Here is a 15,675-nt window from a genome sequence, read left to right as displayed (position 1 = left end):
TTAATGAAAGGGCAAAAACAGGGAGCCAGAAAAAAGGACAGAGATGAGACACTGTCAAAATTGTTTAGGTTGCTACAGACTAAAAGGGCAGAGAAATGCCCTGTGAGAACTGAGTCCTGAAAAGTGTGGAGCAGCTTCTTTTAGGGGACACCTTACTTTCATTTCACTACAGTTAATGGAACTGACTTGATGGTCTGGCCCATGCCTTTACTAAAAAGTAATTACTTTTCATACTTCTACCCTTTTTAAACCATACTCCTAACCACAGCATGAAAACCTGAAAGCTTTCAACACTGAAAAATTATTGGGTGAAATCCTGTCCCATGAGAGCTAGTGGGAGCATAATGATTCCCTCTAAAATGGCAGGGGTTTGCAGCACATATGGCTTCATATGTATGACTTTTTTTCACATTGCTGTGACTTGGTGATAGGGCCAGTTTACTTTTTGAATGCTTTCCCAACAACAGCAAGGATGGTGGCAGTTCAGACCATGCACTTTGGACAATGCATGATTTTTGGCTGCCCACTAATACCTTCTGCAGAGGCTACAGCATTTATGTCTGCAGAAACACATGGGACGTGAAACAAACCTTCTGTTTGGCAGCTTTCAGAGAGGTTATTGAGCTGGGGGTGCTTGGGACACACCTTCAGTCTTCTTCTAGGGAAAAAAAGAAACAAACAAAAAATGAAAGAAAGATACCGTTATTGGAGCATTAATTTAAGATCAATCACATCTTACCTCTAGTTAAGGTAACAGCAGAACACCGCAACAACACGTTTAGTGAAGCTGTTTTTGTAAAGCATAAGAAGTACGAACAAAAATTAATGGGGGAGGAGCTAAAAAAGGATGACATGACTTGCAAGGTTTCTATTGGGTAGGGTTTCCCAAGAAGAAAATTGGTGATAGGAAGCAGAACAGCAGGTAAGCAGCCCGTGTTCTTGCAGCACTTGGAAAAGACAACCTGTTCCCCAGGTTGCAGGATTCGGATCTTCACTGGAGCCCAACTAAAGGAATCAAATTGTACCCTGTGACACCTTCTAAAGTGATAATTACCTGTGATGAACTCTTATTATTACTGTGTATGCACACTTATAAATCTTCTAATAATCTCATGGGCATTACTGTTCTGGTAGATTATAATGAAAACTAAATTTCAATGAAAACTATGATAATTTATTTGACTGTTATTATTTCCCATTTTATTCTACTTGGTGTTATCAAATTATCTTGTATAACAGGAACATCTCATGAGGACAGAGCTGTCAGGACACTACTCAGTCCATCCTGCCCAGAACCCACACCACCTCATCAGCAGAGTCACTACTGCTTTATTAATATCATAATCGTTACTCTTATTTTAATAAGATTATTTTATTAATTAATAATATTGTCTCCTAATTCTTAAAGATGGCTGTAGTTCAAAAGGCATCTTGACATATACATCCTAGGCAATACAGCAGTCATTTTATTTAACATAGATGTGCTTTGCCTGCAAAGCAGGAAGTGAATATTGCACTTCAAATGTTCTAAAACTGCTTAAAATTATCCCTTCATGAACCATCGAACCACAGAGTGGACTCACTTAGAATGAGGCAACAGCAAGCTCATCGATAGTGTGTCTCCCCAACTCATTGACTACTTAACAGAGGAATGATCAAAATTATTTAAAATCTTGTTGATTCTCCAGCTCTGCCCAACTGAATTGCTCGTCTGAAACACTTTCTTTTGTGCTGGCCACTAAGCTGGCTATCCTTGAAGGGCAAGAAGGTGCTGGACTTGGACTGGGTGAGGCTCCAAGCTCTGTTGGGAAAGGTATTCCCTCTGTTGGAAAGAGGTATGATAAAGTCAAACAGCACTCATGAGGAACTTCAGGAGAGTTTGAAAGGGTTTTTCGAAGCAGAATCATCCTCAGCTGGAAAATTCTTTTCAGATGGTAATTAATTTCTCATTTTGCAAATAGTCTCATTTTGCTAAGAAATGGATCCACTGACCAACACACAGAAATTTGATGATCTTATATTTCTTCCCAGATGTGCAAGAACTGATAAGCAAGTGTGAGCATGCAAATCATAGCAGCTAAAAAAAAGCAAGGGGACACATGTGGCTTATAGTGGCAACAAATGCAGCAGCAAGAACGGTTCAAAAATAGTCAAGAAAAATTTCAAAGAAAATAGTAATGTGGCAACACAAGAAGACAACAGTAGATCTACAATGCACAAGAATATTGAAATTTAGGGACCTGGAGTCTGCAGTGGAGCTTGTGGTCTGATAACCATGGGTGTTTTAAGGCAGCAGTTGCACTTATTCTCCAGCTAAAGGAAAACCAGAATGCTATTAAGTGTTTTTCCCAGAATCTTACAGTTCAACAGTTAGCACCTACAGGTCATGCATTCTGTCATCATGCAATGCTGTCATTTCAGTACCCTATGCATGATGACAGCTAATCCATTAAGTAAGTAAGTTTTGCTTTACAGTAAAAAATGCATACAGGTAACTTCAGAGCATTTTATGGACACGAACACTATCAATGAAGTGGCATTATAATATTCTACATGGACATAAAAAACTTAGATAAGCCATTACAGTTCTGCAATGGAACAGCACAAGCGACACAACTGTGACATGATGGCATTAAACACATATTTCAAAGATTATATACCATTTTTCCTTGATGAGGAGCTTTGAAATGAAGTCTTTGGCCTGATCAGAAACACCTTGAAATTCCTCATCTTCAAAATCCCAGTTACAGGACAAGATATTGTTGAGGGTCTCATTGTCATCATCACCCAAAAAAGGAGACAATCCACTGAGGCTAAAGTAAAGAGACACATGTTTAATTCTCCTGTTTTTTCCCCTTCCTGTACATGATCTCCTATATGCCACCTATGACTGTTCTGTCACTTCTGGTTTATCTTGCAACATCTTATTGTCTTAGAAAGTCTCCAGACCGACCCCATTCTCTCTTTGATTTACATGATTAAATAATCACCATTCTTCCCTAACAAACCAAGCATTACCATCTTTCATGGTAGGTCAGATTTTCTAGATCTCTCTTGCACATGCCTACTGGGAACTTACCAAGCAATCTACACACTGGGGAGGAGTGGCTAGAAAGCTGAACCAACAAGAAGCTCTGAACCAACAAGCTAAACCAAATCATTCTCTGGAATTAGCAAGCACCTGGAACCCACTCTGGAACCAACAAGTAGAAGAATGTGATCTAGAACCAACAAGCTAGAGCCAGCAAGCTAGCTAGAAGCTATCTAGAACCAATGACCTATCTAGAATGTGATCTAGACCCAATGAGCTGGCTAGAACCAACTCCCTACCAAACTACCAACTCTAGAATTCATACCTTGTCCAGAATGACTGCACTAACACCACCTTAGCTCTACAAACAACTAATCCTGGAAACTCAGGCTCTGGAACAGTCTTGGACTCTGGACCAACACAGATTCTTGGGCTCTGGCCAACTGCATGAGGTTCAACAAGGTCAAGTGCTGGGACCTGCACTTGGGTCACAACAACCCTATGCAATGCTAATGGCTTGGGGAAGAGTGGCTGGAAAGTTGCCTAGTGGCAATGGACCTAGGGGTATTACTCAACAGCCGGCTGAACATGAGCCAGCAGTGTGCCCAGGTGGCCAAGAAGGCCAACAGCATCCTGGCTTGTAACAGGAATAGTGTGGCCAGCAGGAGTAGAGAAGTGATTCTGCCCCTGTACTCAGCACTGGTGAGGCTGCACCTTGAATACTGTGTTCATTTTTGGGCCTCTCACTACAAGAAAGATACTGACGTGCTGGCACATGTCCAAAGAAGGGCAACAAAGCTGGTGAGTGGTCTGGAGCACAAGTCCTATGAGGAGCAGCTAAAGGAACTGGGGTTGTTTGGCCTGGAGAAGAGAAGGCTCAAGGGAGACCTTATCGCCCTCTACAACTACCTGAAAGGAGGTTGTAGTGAGGTGGAGGTCAGTTTCTTCTCCCAAGTAACAAGTGATAAGTCAAGAGGAAATGACCTTGAGTCGCACCAGGGGAGGTTTAGATTAGATGTTAAGAAAAAATTCTTCACTGATAGGGCTATCAGGCATTGGAATGGGCTGCTCAGGGAAATAGTGGAGTCACCATTCCTGGAGGTATTTAAAAGACGGGTAGATGAGGTGCTTAGAGACATGGTTTAGTAGTGGACAGGTTATGGTTGGACTCAATGATCTTAAAGGTCTTTTCCAACCAAATGATTCTATGATTCTATTATGCTGGAAGTGTGATACTCAAACACTCAAGAGATATGTGCAATGAAACATAAAAGAAAAGTTCATGGTAGCTGGAAAAGAGGAGGGATTACTGAATACAGAATTTGGAAAGAAGCCTACATTTTCTATTTTGAGTACAGATTTTTTCAGTATTCCAGCATAACAACAAATTTGGATGAGTGACACAGTTCAACCTAGAAACAGTTTACAAAATAGATACGGAATCCTACTTACAGCATATAAGCAATGACTCCTACACTCCACATGTCTGTAGGAAAGGAGACAAACTCATAATTCACAACTTCAGGAGCAAGAAATTCTGGAGTCCCAAAGTTAACTCGAAGTTTTTCCCTGGGTTTGTATCTAGGAAATGGAAACATTAACAGAAGACATCGATTACAGCTCTAATTAAAGTTGCATTTTAAATTCTCTAGCACTTAGGAGGGATTTTAGAAGCATATGGGAAATTCCGTAGGGAGACAAGGACAGGCAGAGGCACAAAATAAAAATAAACATACCCATATATAGAATGAATAATGTTTGCAAGCTTTATAGCATATCAACTGCTATACAAACGAAGAAATACAGATTTCAAGGGCTCCTCAGAGCAGCTGTTATCATCCTTCTGGGACTTTACCGTATCATAGGCATGGAATTTTCAACCAGTAAATCCTTCACTGAGGTTATGCTACCTAATTACACTAGCAAGTGATAGAGCATGGGATATTGTTACAGCTCTTGATGGTCTCTTACACTCTCTTCTGAAGACTCTTGTAACATCGGAGACAAAAGGCCAGACAAATTGTATTACTGTTCATTTTAGCTTGTCAAAGATACTTATCTACATGCTTAGTCAGAATTAGCCCTCTTCCAACCTTCTACCTGAAAAAAGGCTTCAGAACAAATCTTTTTTACTCAGCTGCAAACATGTCTTATTAAAAGGTATCCCTAGCTTAAAAAGCCACGTTAAATTTATCATAAGAACAGTAGGAGAAAATTATGTATCTAATAGGTCATTGTGGAGATGTAATACTTTTTTCATTGTTTGGCAATTAATTTATGAATAGCAAGAACACAGACACATACCTTCTTGCCAATCCAAAATCAATAATTTTTATTTGATTTGCTGATCGGTTCACACACAGGATATTCTCAGGCTGCCAAGAGAAACAAAAAAACCCACTTTAATGAGAAATAAATATGAAAAATTGTGCCTTTAGCAAACTATAGGGTGAAAAACACTAAACATGCAGTAAATGTCTCATAAGGATCTTTTGCATTTCTCCTGAGCCACACTCCTCTGCATGGGTATCTCTGCATGGGCACCCACCCTGGAGTCACACGGCAGCTGAGGTTGTGTGTTCTGTGCCTTGACTGCCTTTTCTTCTCCTTGGCTATTCAATTTGACATAAGGCGGCAGTTCAGATAAAGAACTCATCAGGGGTAGTGGGACAGAGAATGCAGAATTCCAAGGAGGGGTTTCAGGATGCTGCCACTGGGATTTAACAGTCCTTAATAAGCTGACACTGATTATTTTTTTTTAAAGCCCCTAATTTGATGGGCTTTGAAGTTTATCTTACAGCTTTAAGTTTCTGAGTTCACAAATGTTCTGGCAGCAACTGTCTGATTGAACACTGATGTATTAAGCTAGTCATATCAACTTTATATTTTTCGCAGTTATTCTAGCAAAAGGTAGGATTCACAGGTTAAATCCCTCTGGATTTTCATAGGGCCAAATGCTGTTCTTCAGTTTCCTGGCAGGAATCCATTAACTTCCTAGAATTACTTTGAAGTCATACAGGAGGGACTGAGAACAGAATTTGGCCAATTGTCTTTGAAATGTAAATACATAAAATAGAGTCTCATATTCACTGCCAGAAGTTTTATAGCTACTCCATCTTGTTGCTCATTGAGTCCTCTTTGAAACAAAACAGCCCTCAACACGTAAAACATTAGTTAACCTTTGCCACCATTACTAATTCATTTTACATGTAGGACTTTTAAACACCATAGGACTTTTGAACACTATACGTCCATAGTTCTTGAGATCCTAGATTATTATGGTCAGTCTGACGTTCTTTCAATTTCAAGCTTTCTTCCCCAAACTCATTTGTTACTGACAGGAATCTATGAACAAGCAAAACAGAAGGGAGAAGCCATAGCTGTCAAGCATGTAGAAAGAGGTCTCTGGGAAGGATTTCTTGGATTGTACGTGTATCTTTTTGTCAGCAGTTTGACCTCATAGTAAAAGTGTGTCATCTCCAAGAACAACATGTGAACTTCTGCTTGACAGGTTTCTAGGTAACTGTATGTTTATAAAGAAAGAGAAAAGTGAGTCTGGTCATTGATTAGCAACTGAAGCAGGTCCCAACAAGCATCTGCTCATTTGCTTAACCTCTGCAATAATATATATGCTAACAGCATTAAAGTTGTATTATATTAACTCAGTTATTAGAAGCCAAAAACAGCAGCCGTAATAAAAATCTCACCAAAGAGAAAACCATCTTGTGCACTTTTTGTTTCTTTTTGCTTCGTTGCAAAGCTCAGGGATTGCTAGGAAGCTTTATAGCCAGTCTTAAAACTAAAGACATGATCCCTTTTTATTCCTACACTAAACAGAGGTAAGAAACAAGTCTATTATTTGATAAAAACTTGGGTTAAGGGAGAAAGAGCCAGCTCAAATGTACGGTCTAATGAAAAATACCCTTACAACAAATGTTTTCTAAGTGGTGACAGTTAACCATTAGCAGTCAACCAGAGTAAGAACATGCAATTGGTGGATTTGTTTTTAATAATAAGTGAGGAGACTTTTCGTGTATATCGTTGAATAGTTCAGATGACTAAGCAAGTATGTGGCAGTAAACGTCTATGAGTACACATCTACAAGTACTTTTTAATGTATTTTCCTTTAAGCTGACTATTTACTGATGCTTTTTCATGACCACGACAGTGTAGTATAGTCCTCAAAACACCATGCAGGTGTTTGAATGACCCTTGAATTTAGTTCCATTCACTCATGCCTCGGTTTCCACATGGTAAAATGGGGATAATTGCTAATCCATGGCTGATGTGTAAAGCAGAGATCTTGTGCCACTGAATTAAATAATATTTGCACCGTATCTTGAGAACCAAATATCAAAATTGAAAATAACGAGATATTTGTAGTCAGCTGCTGGCTTTCTGTAAAATCAGTCTGTGGAAAATTCAAGCACTATGAGGCTTAATAACATATGACCACAATTCTCATCTAATGTACTTACTCCTGTAGTAATTTAACTGATCTCAGTGTGGTTAAAGTAAATATACATTGGTCTAAGGAAAACAGAATAAGGCCCTTTGTTGTTTTTGCCATGAGAATCTGCTAAGCTGTATGGCGTACCATTAAGAATAAGAATTTCCACAGTTATCATTGCACAAAACATCCATTTCAATTCTCTACCTTGAGATCCAAATGAAGAATGTACATTTGGTGCATGTACTGAATTCCCTCGCAGATCTGTTTTATGAACAAGATAGTGTCCATCTCTGTCAAATTATAGTTTTCATCAATAATTCGGTCAAATAACTCTCCTCCTTCCACACTGATAAGAGAAAGACAGTGAAGTGGTGACCAAGTCCAAATTCAATCCCATGCAGTCACAGTACAAGAGAATTTATACTATTGACTATTTTAATCATTCACAGTTTGGTAAGCTCAGTCTACAATATGAGTTTGTACTCTGATCTGAACTTTCCAAGAACTGGGTTGTGATGCATACTGACCTGAACTTCTCCAAGGTCTGAGAGTCCAGCCTCCCACCCATTGATAAGTACAAAAGTCTTGAAATTTGAACCTTATGCTGTCTTGAGTCATCATTTTGTATCAGTGAAATTAACAAAGCCACATGGAAAATCAAGACAACATGCTGGAGAATCTACATTTAAATCCATTCTCCTCCCTCAGAGTCTAAGAGAGACATGACCCAAAATTTCAATTTGAAACTATCTAAAGTCAACAAAAATTACTTATAAATTTCTCACCACATTTCAGAGTGCTTCCAGCTCACCCATTCATAGCTACACAGACATTTACCTTTTGTGATATGCTAATCATATGGACCAAATTCAGAGGACTATGTGAGAATTTCCAGAATAGTCAAATTCACATAACTTTGAACCTTCTGCCATGCCTTTCAACGTTCTAGTTATACCCTTTTTGGCTTCCTTAAGACAACATCTGCTTAACTTGACCTTAATGAAGGTATTTTGTGCCTAATTAGCCTGCCAACCCAGCATAAAAAACAGGTTTATCCATTCAGGCACACAGTATAAGGATTAGGCACAACATCTACAGCTGGCTCCTCTTCAGTGTAAGATGTCTTGTTTGCCTCACAGAACTGGAGATATTCTGAGAAGTGTGTTTCTTAGCTGACAAAAAAATAAATTTGAAATTAAAGAGAAGATACATAACACAGCTCTACCTTCAAGTGGAACAGTGGCTTTACAGCACCAGGAGTGTGGCACATCACTGGAAAAAAATGCATAAATGGCTGCATGGGAAAACTCTTCTCTTAAATTCTTTTTTTTTTTGTTCCTGGGAACATTTCATATGTTCTTTCTACCTGTAAGAATCTCTATTTCTAATTAAGAAGAAAGTAAGAAGGAAATGGGCAATTCCAGTAAAGTGCTAAAGATAGAAAGGGAAAGAAAAGAACACACTTACTATTCCATGACTAGGACAAAGTCATTTTTTGATTCAAAGGCATCATATAGCTGGATGAGGTTCACATGATTCAGCTGGTTCATGACACTAATTTCATTCTTTACGTCATCCTGTAAAGAGTTATGATTATTGTTTCAAAGTTTTTTCTCTAAGAAAGCTACATGTAACAGGACATAGTTGGAACTAGATATCTACGTTATCTTCATGTTTTCACTCATAGCAACCAAAGCCAGGGCAGTGGTAGATGTCAAAGGTTTATAGCATATAGGCTCAAGTGGGGGACTGCTTCAGTAATAAGCTATTTGGGGGTTAAAGAAAGGGGAGAGCCCACATGGACAAGTGATAGGTCCACAGGGATGTAAAGAAAAGAAAGAAGCTGAACAGGACTTAGTTCAACCACCTGTAGATATACAAAATCAAGCTGTATAAGAAAAGTCCAGGACAGTGCTCAAAACATCCCTTTGCAGTCAGAGGAGAGAGACTAGTACTTCCATCCAGCCTAACTATTTTAGACATGCAGATTAGGATGGGCTGAATCGTTCTCCAGTGGTGCAAATCTCTCTTCATTGACTATGAAGGGATTCTTGAAGATCAGCTTGGCCACAGCTATATCTTAACAACTCCAGTTAGCTGAGACAAATCCTACCCTTGAATGCCATTAATGACACTGCTGTCACACAAAGGATGCTATGCATGTCTTTCCTGCGAAAACATGCCCCAGATGGCCCTGAGGTTTGCAAAGCAGCGCAGACTAATTCTTCTGATCTGTATTTGTGTTGATGTCAGGAGCCCAGGTCATGCCTATTATCAGTCCCTCACAGTGACATGAAGACATTGCAGCAAAGGCTACAGCGTGCTTGGGAGGGAATACACTGTCACAGGCCTGACGAATGTTTTCACCACTAAAGAAAACACTAATAGAATTAGCAGCAGAAAGCAAAAAAAAGAAAAGCCAAATAAACACAAAAAACTGAAGAGAAAGTTGGAGAAATTAAGATTAAAGGAAAAAAAAAAAGGAAACCTAAAAGGGGGACTTGGATGAGTTACTAGAAGTTCTGGAGGAGAAGGGAAATAGAACTAGCGCCAACGGAAATCCAGCAGGTCCTATGAGTGTGATAGCTTGTGAGCCACTTGGCCATGGTCTGTTGTGTAGCTGAAGAACAGTGTGGGATCCATCTGGGAAAAAAAGACTAATGTCACACTCTACCAACCTTCTGTTTAGGACCTTTTGCTTTTATAATTTTGGCTGCTAGTTTGAGACCTGTTGCTTTCTCTTCACATTTGTGCACTTGACCAAATCGCCCTCTAGGGAAAAAAAGGAGAAAAAAAAAAATCATCCAGTGGTACTGGTGTCGGCCCTGAATGTAAACTAGGTTACAAACAGCAGAAATTATCCTCTCCTTACTGGGGTCCCTTTCAATTGCTCTATTGCTCCTATTTTGTTGTCTAGATTAGACTTGCTCCTACTTATTTAGGCATATCAAAATCACACACTGTTCTAGTTGATATTACCCCACTTTTCTGATTCACTATACTCACCTCATAACATGCAATGACTAATCTCAGGGATGTCAACATACTGCAAGGATAATAACTCACTTATGTGCACAATCTTCCCCGCTCCATCTCATCATTCTCCTCCGAGGAAGGGTTGTGATTTCCATGATGAAACAAAGCCTTACCCAAGACCACGCTGCCATTAAAAATGACAAAATCACTTTCTCCTAAACAATGTCAGCATGTGAGATCAAGTAACTACATGGTCTGTCACATTAGCCTGCTGAGCTATCTGAAAATATGCTGTGTTTTCAGGGATGGGACCCACTGAGAGAAAGAAGGCTACAACGTGTCTCTATGTCCTGCTGGTTGCAATGTGAAGGTAAAGTATTACAGCACCCTAGGAGCCCCATCATAAAGGCTAAGGGCAGCTGGCTGACCTAGAACAATACCAAATACAAGCCAAGTCTGCTGGTGCCAAATCTTAGGCCAAAATTCACTCACACAGTAAAATCACCCTCCCATTTTCATCCCTCTCTAAAGCACTGTTAGAGTTTAGACTTTCATGACTTCGGCTCTAGGGAGGCATATTGCTTCCATTCACCTCCTGGGGTGCTTGGCTGTAAATTTGTGCCTTGCTTTCCATGTTGATTGGGTTCACCTGACTTACCCTCCCAGGATTTCATTCTCACTGACGTTATAGTAACTGCTGATCCCCACCCTTTTGGCTGAGACAATCCGGTGATCAAATGGTGCTGGTGGAGTAGGACTATCATCTACAAAAGACAAAACAGACAGAAAGGATATGAGTGGTAACATGCAGTGCTTGTCCATCTCGTATTTTAGCTCCTCCTTCCCCAGATAAGCTCATTTAAGAACTGAATACATCTACTGTAAATTTTATAAATAGGTCTTTCTCTGTTATTTAAAAAGAATTTCATTCCAAGAGCTCTGGCTCAGAAAACAGCATGTTGTTAGGGACCTACAGTAGTAAGACAAGGACTCCTTTATTATCTTAGCATCTTCTGCACAACAGTAGAAAAGTGAAGACCACTGGACTAAACCAATGTAGCTTCATGCCCAAAAATGCCTCAGCAATTTGTTAGGAAGGGATTCAGCTTTTTCTCTGTTTTTTTTTTCTTCTTCTCTTCAGGGATTGTTAATAGGTGAATATGTACTGTAACTCCCCAGTGGGGTAGGAAAAGAGACTAAGCTCTCCTCTAGGCCCAGCTTAAAGAGGTTATTTCCCAGTTTCTGCTGTTCATAGTGAAGAATCCCTTTCTCTACTGATTGACATAACCTGTCATTCTCCACAGTGTGGTCATCACCTTTAAAGATCATATTTAGAGCTTGTGCACATGAGGGAGTTTCACCCTGGCAGGCAGCACCAGGGATTTCCGGTATGGCTCAGGAGCTGGTGTGGTAGGACACATGGTAACTGTCACATGCTGCTCTGAAGAATTTCTGTCCTTAAAAAAAGACGGCAGATAACAGGTAAAGAGAGGTACAGAGAAGGGATATGTTCCCAACATCACACTGCAGCAGCTATGGAGTTTCGGCACAAATGCAGGTCGCTGGTATTCTTGTCTGAACTACCACATGCTGGACCATTCTGCCGTCCTGATGTCAAAATCCCTGCTGGAGACCAACCCTTCATGCCTAATTTATCTTTGGATTTTTTGCAGGGTGTTGCGACTTTAATCTCATACCCACGTTATTTTTCATTTGATTGATATTCCTGAGAGTGACCTTTGGCTGACCAAGGTGACAAATACCTCTTCAACTGGTTGGGAGGGCTAGAGCCCCAGTGTTTCAACATGAGCTCTCTGGTTTGGAATGCCAGCTCCCTTTTGTGTGGGGCTTGTTGAGCAATTTTAAAACCATTCATTACTCCAATGAAAATGATTAAAAACACAAACAAAAAAACCCCCCATGACAGCATGTAGCTGGCAGGAACACTTTGGTCATTAACTTAGCAGTAGATTGTCCTTATTCACAGTGAATGTCCATTTTTCCAAGACACCAGCTGTGCACCTAGATTTTTTTTTTGACAGTGTTAATAACTTACATGGTCAGGAAGTTAGTTCATAGTCAAGGAATTGTGAAAAGCTGAGGCTTCTGGGAGTTTGCCACCTACTTGGGATTCTGCAGAGTCTGAATTGCACGTCCTTAAATATGGCCTTTGCATGTTATCAAGACCCACAAAATGACAAGAAAACCTCTATCCTAAATGCAGAATTTGACTCTAACAACACAAACTCCAAGCGCCTTAGCATGTAAGTGACAGAAGAAGATGTCTTTCTGAAAGCTCAGCTCCCAAGAGTTACCAAACTTTAGGAAAAGAATTGTTCTTTAAAGAGGCCATAGTGCCTCTTTAAAACTATGCCTAATTTTAGCTTTCAAGATTTTTCCAGTGACAGACCCTTGTTTTCTTTTCCTGCACAGCAGAGGGGATTTCTCCCTATTCAAGAACAACTTCCCATTACTGATGAAAGATGCTCCAAGAGAGACACTCTAACCATAATGTCATCCCTAACAATCTGCCAGAGTTCAGGATGGGTTATGGATTTTAAAGTTTTAGTACACTATCTCCTGTTTCCTGCTACAAGAGCCTAGCACAAACAATAAATGAGGGTTTCCCTTTCCCACTCTCCCCACATTCCCAAAGCAAAGAAATTAATTCTGAGTCCTATGCATGCACACACACACAAACATATATCTTCAAATCCTTCAGGCCATCCTCTCATGTGCCATCATTTCATATACAGGGGTAAGCACTGAAATACTCAAGCTGGAGGTCTAATAGCAGAAATCTCTGCTTTTTCCCAGTAAGATTGCTTCAGAGTTTTCAGGGCCTGAGCAGCATTTATCTGACTGTTCAATAGCATCAGTCAGGCTTCCACACAAAAATCTGTACTTCTTTATTTTACAGGCTGCAGTTGTTCTCACTTCAGATTGCAATGGCATGAATATGAGCAACCTGGTTTTGCAGGCTACATCAGAGCATGGTAGATTCTGTGTTAACACATGTTCTCAGCACTTGCACAGGTCAACCAATTTTGCCACACATGATATAATTTCTCCCACCACTCTATGCTTAGGAGTTTTAGCTCTGTTGTGGAAAGAGGATAGTATTAGCAGAGTAGTTCTGGCAGAAGCAAATTAGTAGCAAATTAATTTCTCCCAGAACAGATGCCTCTAAGATGGAAGCAAACAGAACCATGTTATTTCCCATCAGTTCAGGATGTGGCCCATGAACAACTGCTTCCTGTCACAATAACCATGCACACCTTTTTCCCCTACTAATTACAATCATGAAATCATTCTCTTCTACAGATGTGTCTCTCTCATCATCATTGTAATACCAGTGGAATCAAATGCTTTGCCTCTAGGAATACTTCCTGTAAGAGTTTATTTTTAGTTTTGCGTATGCCATCAGCACTTGCTGCAACTAGCCTGCTCTTTTTGTTTTCATCTTTGATTAAACCGTCATCATTCACTCGATGCTTACTCCTACCACTATGCTCAAATTGGCAGGTCTGCTCAGTGACTGAACTATAATTTCCTGTACCTTTTTCGCAGCCTTTACACCTGCAAGGACAAAACATGGCATTAGAGCAGGGTACACTTAAAGCAGAGCACATTTAGAAACATAGGCAAAAAATGCCTACACATATATTGCATTCAAATAACATTAGGTTATTTTCCTTCATGGTGTAAACCAAATTTTTTTATTACTCACTTTGAGAAATAAAAATGACCCCTAACTTAAACATGACAGCAAAATGTTTCTCTATTACTGAAATCCTCACCTACGTTCTTCTAAATTTAACATTCAGGTACCAATCTCACCTTTAAAAAAATGGGAGAGTGTTGGTATTTCACTCTCTTCATACAGGTTCTTGAGAGCTTAAACTGGTTTTGTCCCTGAAGGGCTATATATTAATGCAGCAAAGAAAGAATTACAGTAAACAAATTTATCAGTTCAATTGCTTGGGCAAAGTTTCACAGTTTTATGTTATCACTTAAGTTACTACATTTTGCAGTAATTTAATTCCCAATTGGTACATGGCCTGATCTAGTCTTACTTTGCTCATGGGTTATATGAAGCTGCAGTACATAAACATAAAATGGGAGAATTCTCCTCAGAGATGAAGAATAACCTAACAAAATTCCCATATTCCTAACCTATTGCCAAGCAAACAACCAAGGCACACTGCTAGTACCATGTACGGTAGATTGTCTGCCTGTCTTTTTTAAGGGTATAATTTCAGTTTAGAGCTCATCAGAGAGTTAAACTCATTTTACACTTTTGTCTTCGTCTGGATTTTCACCATTATTTATATTAACCAGTCACTTTGGCTTGAAACTTGAACTACACATTTTTCTAAAGCATGGGTCTCTTAAGAATATGCAGCCTGAGCTTCAGACCCTACCTTCCCTCTGGTGCCTCTTGATCATGGCTTTGTCCTGCCTTATCTTCGTTTTGGGAAGGAGCTGGCAGTTCCTCAACTTCTTTTTTACTTTTATCAGCATTTTCATCTCCTCCTTTCTTCCTCTCTTCTTGTTTTTCATCTCCAGACACCTGATGTTCCTCCTTCCTCTCCCCATCTGCTGGCAACTTACTCTCTATCTCTTGCTCAGTTTCACTTTGACAAGCATCATCAACAGCATCTTCTTGCTGCTCTTCTGTAGTGAAGGATTTCTGAACAGAACTTCTCCTGTATTTGTAACTGCTTTCAAAAGCCAAACTTTCTTCTTTTTTCTCAGGCCCTTCAGTAGGAAATTCAGGATGCTCCATTTGGAGCAGAACAGAACTTTCCCTCTCAGCATTTTCCTCGTTGAGTTTATCAACTTCTTCCTGAGAGCAGCACTGTGTGTTCTGGATGGCCACCTCTGTAAGTAAACAGATTACCAAGGAATCTGTCAGTAATTCTCTGATAGTAAAAATATTAAAGTAGGGTTGAGCGCTTAGCATAACTTCTGTTGCATTTTCAACTAGGCACTTGCTTTCCTCTCTCATTTTCAAGGTCAGTGTAAATCTCTCCTAAGCAAGAGCAGACTACTTCTGTAAAACTAGGACATCATGGGTCACAAACTCTTCTTTTCACGCACAGCAGTGAAAAATGTTTTTCTCACTCAAATTTATTTTCAGCCAAGAGAACGTTAATAAACTCCTCATCACACAGAGAATAACACAGAATATTAGAAGTTGGAAGGGACCTCG

At 39.7% G+C, this 15,675-nt stretch overlaps 1 protein-coding gene across 1 annotated transcript; it reads right to left on the bottom strand.

The window, feature by feature from the left end:
- Window positions 1-616: 616 nt before the first annotated feature.
- On the bottom strand, window positions 617-15,344 carry MYLK4 (myosin light chain kinase family, member 4; the record flags this gene model as incomplete). The annotated part of the gene is made up of 11 exons (XM_010185875.1): window positions 617-658; window positions 2,241-2,313; window positions 2,661-2,813; window positions 4,484-4,612; window positions 5,336-5,406; window positions 7,689-7,830; window positions 8,952-9,061; window positions 10,163-10,256; window positions 11,119-11,224; window positions 14,020-14,039; window positions 14,885-15,344. Coding segments are annotated over 11 exons (1,400 nt in total), but the record flags the coding sequence as incomplete, so codon positions are not given.
- Window positions 15,345-15,675: the final 331 nt, after the last annotated feature.

This window comes from Mesitornis unicolor, unplaced genomic scaffold (assembly GCF_000695765.1).
Source record: "Mesitornis unicolor isolate BGI_N332 unplaced genomic scaffold, ASM69576v1 scaffold9756, whole genome shotgun sequence".
Taxonomy (NCBI): Eukaryota; Metazoa; Chordata; class Aves; order Mesitornithiformes; family Mesitornithidae; genus Mesitornis; species Mesitornis unicolor.
This window is presented reverse-complemented; position numbering and strand designations above follow the sequence as displayed.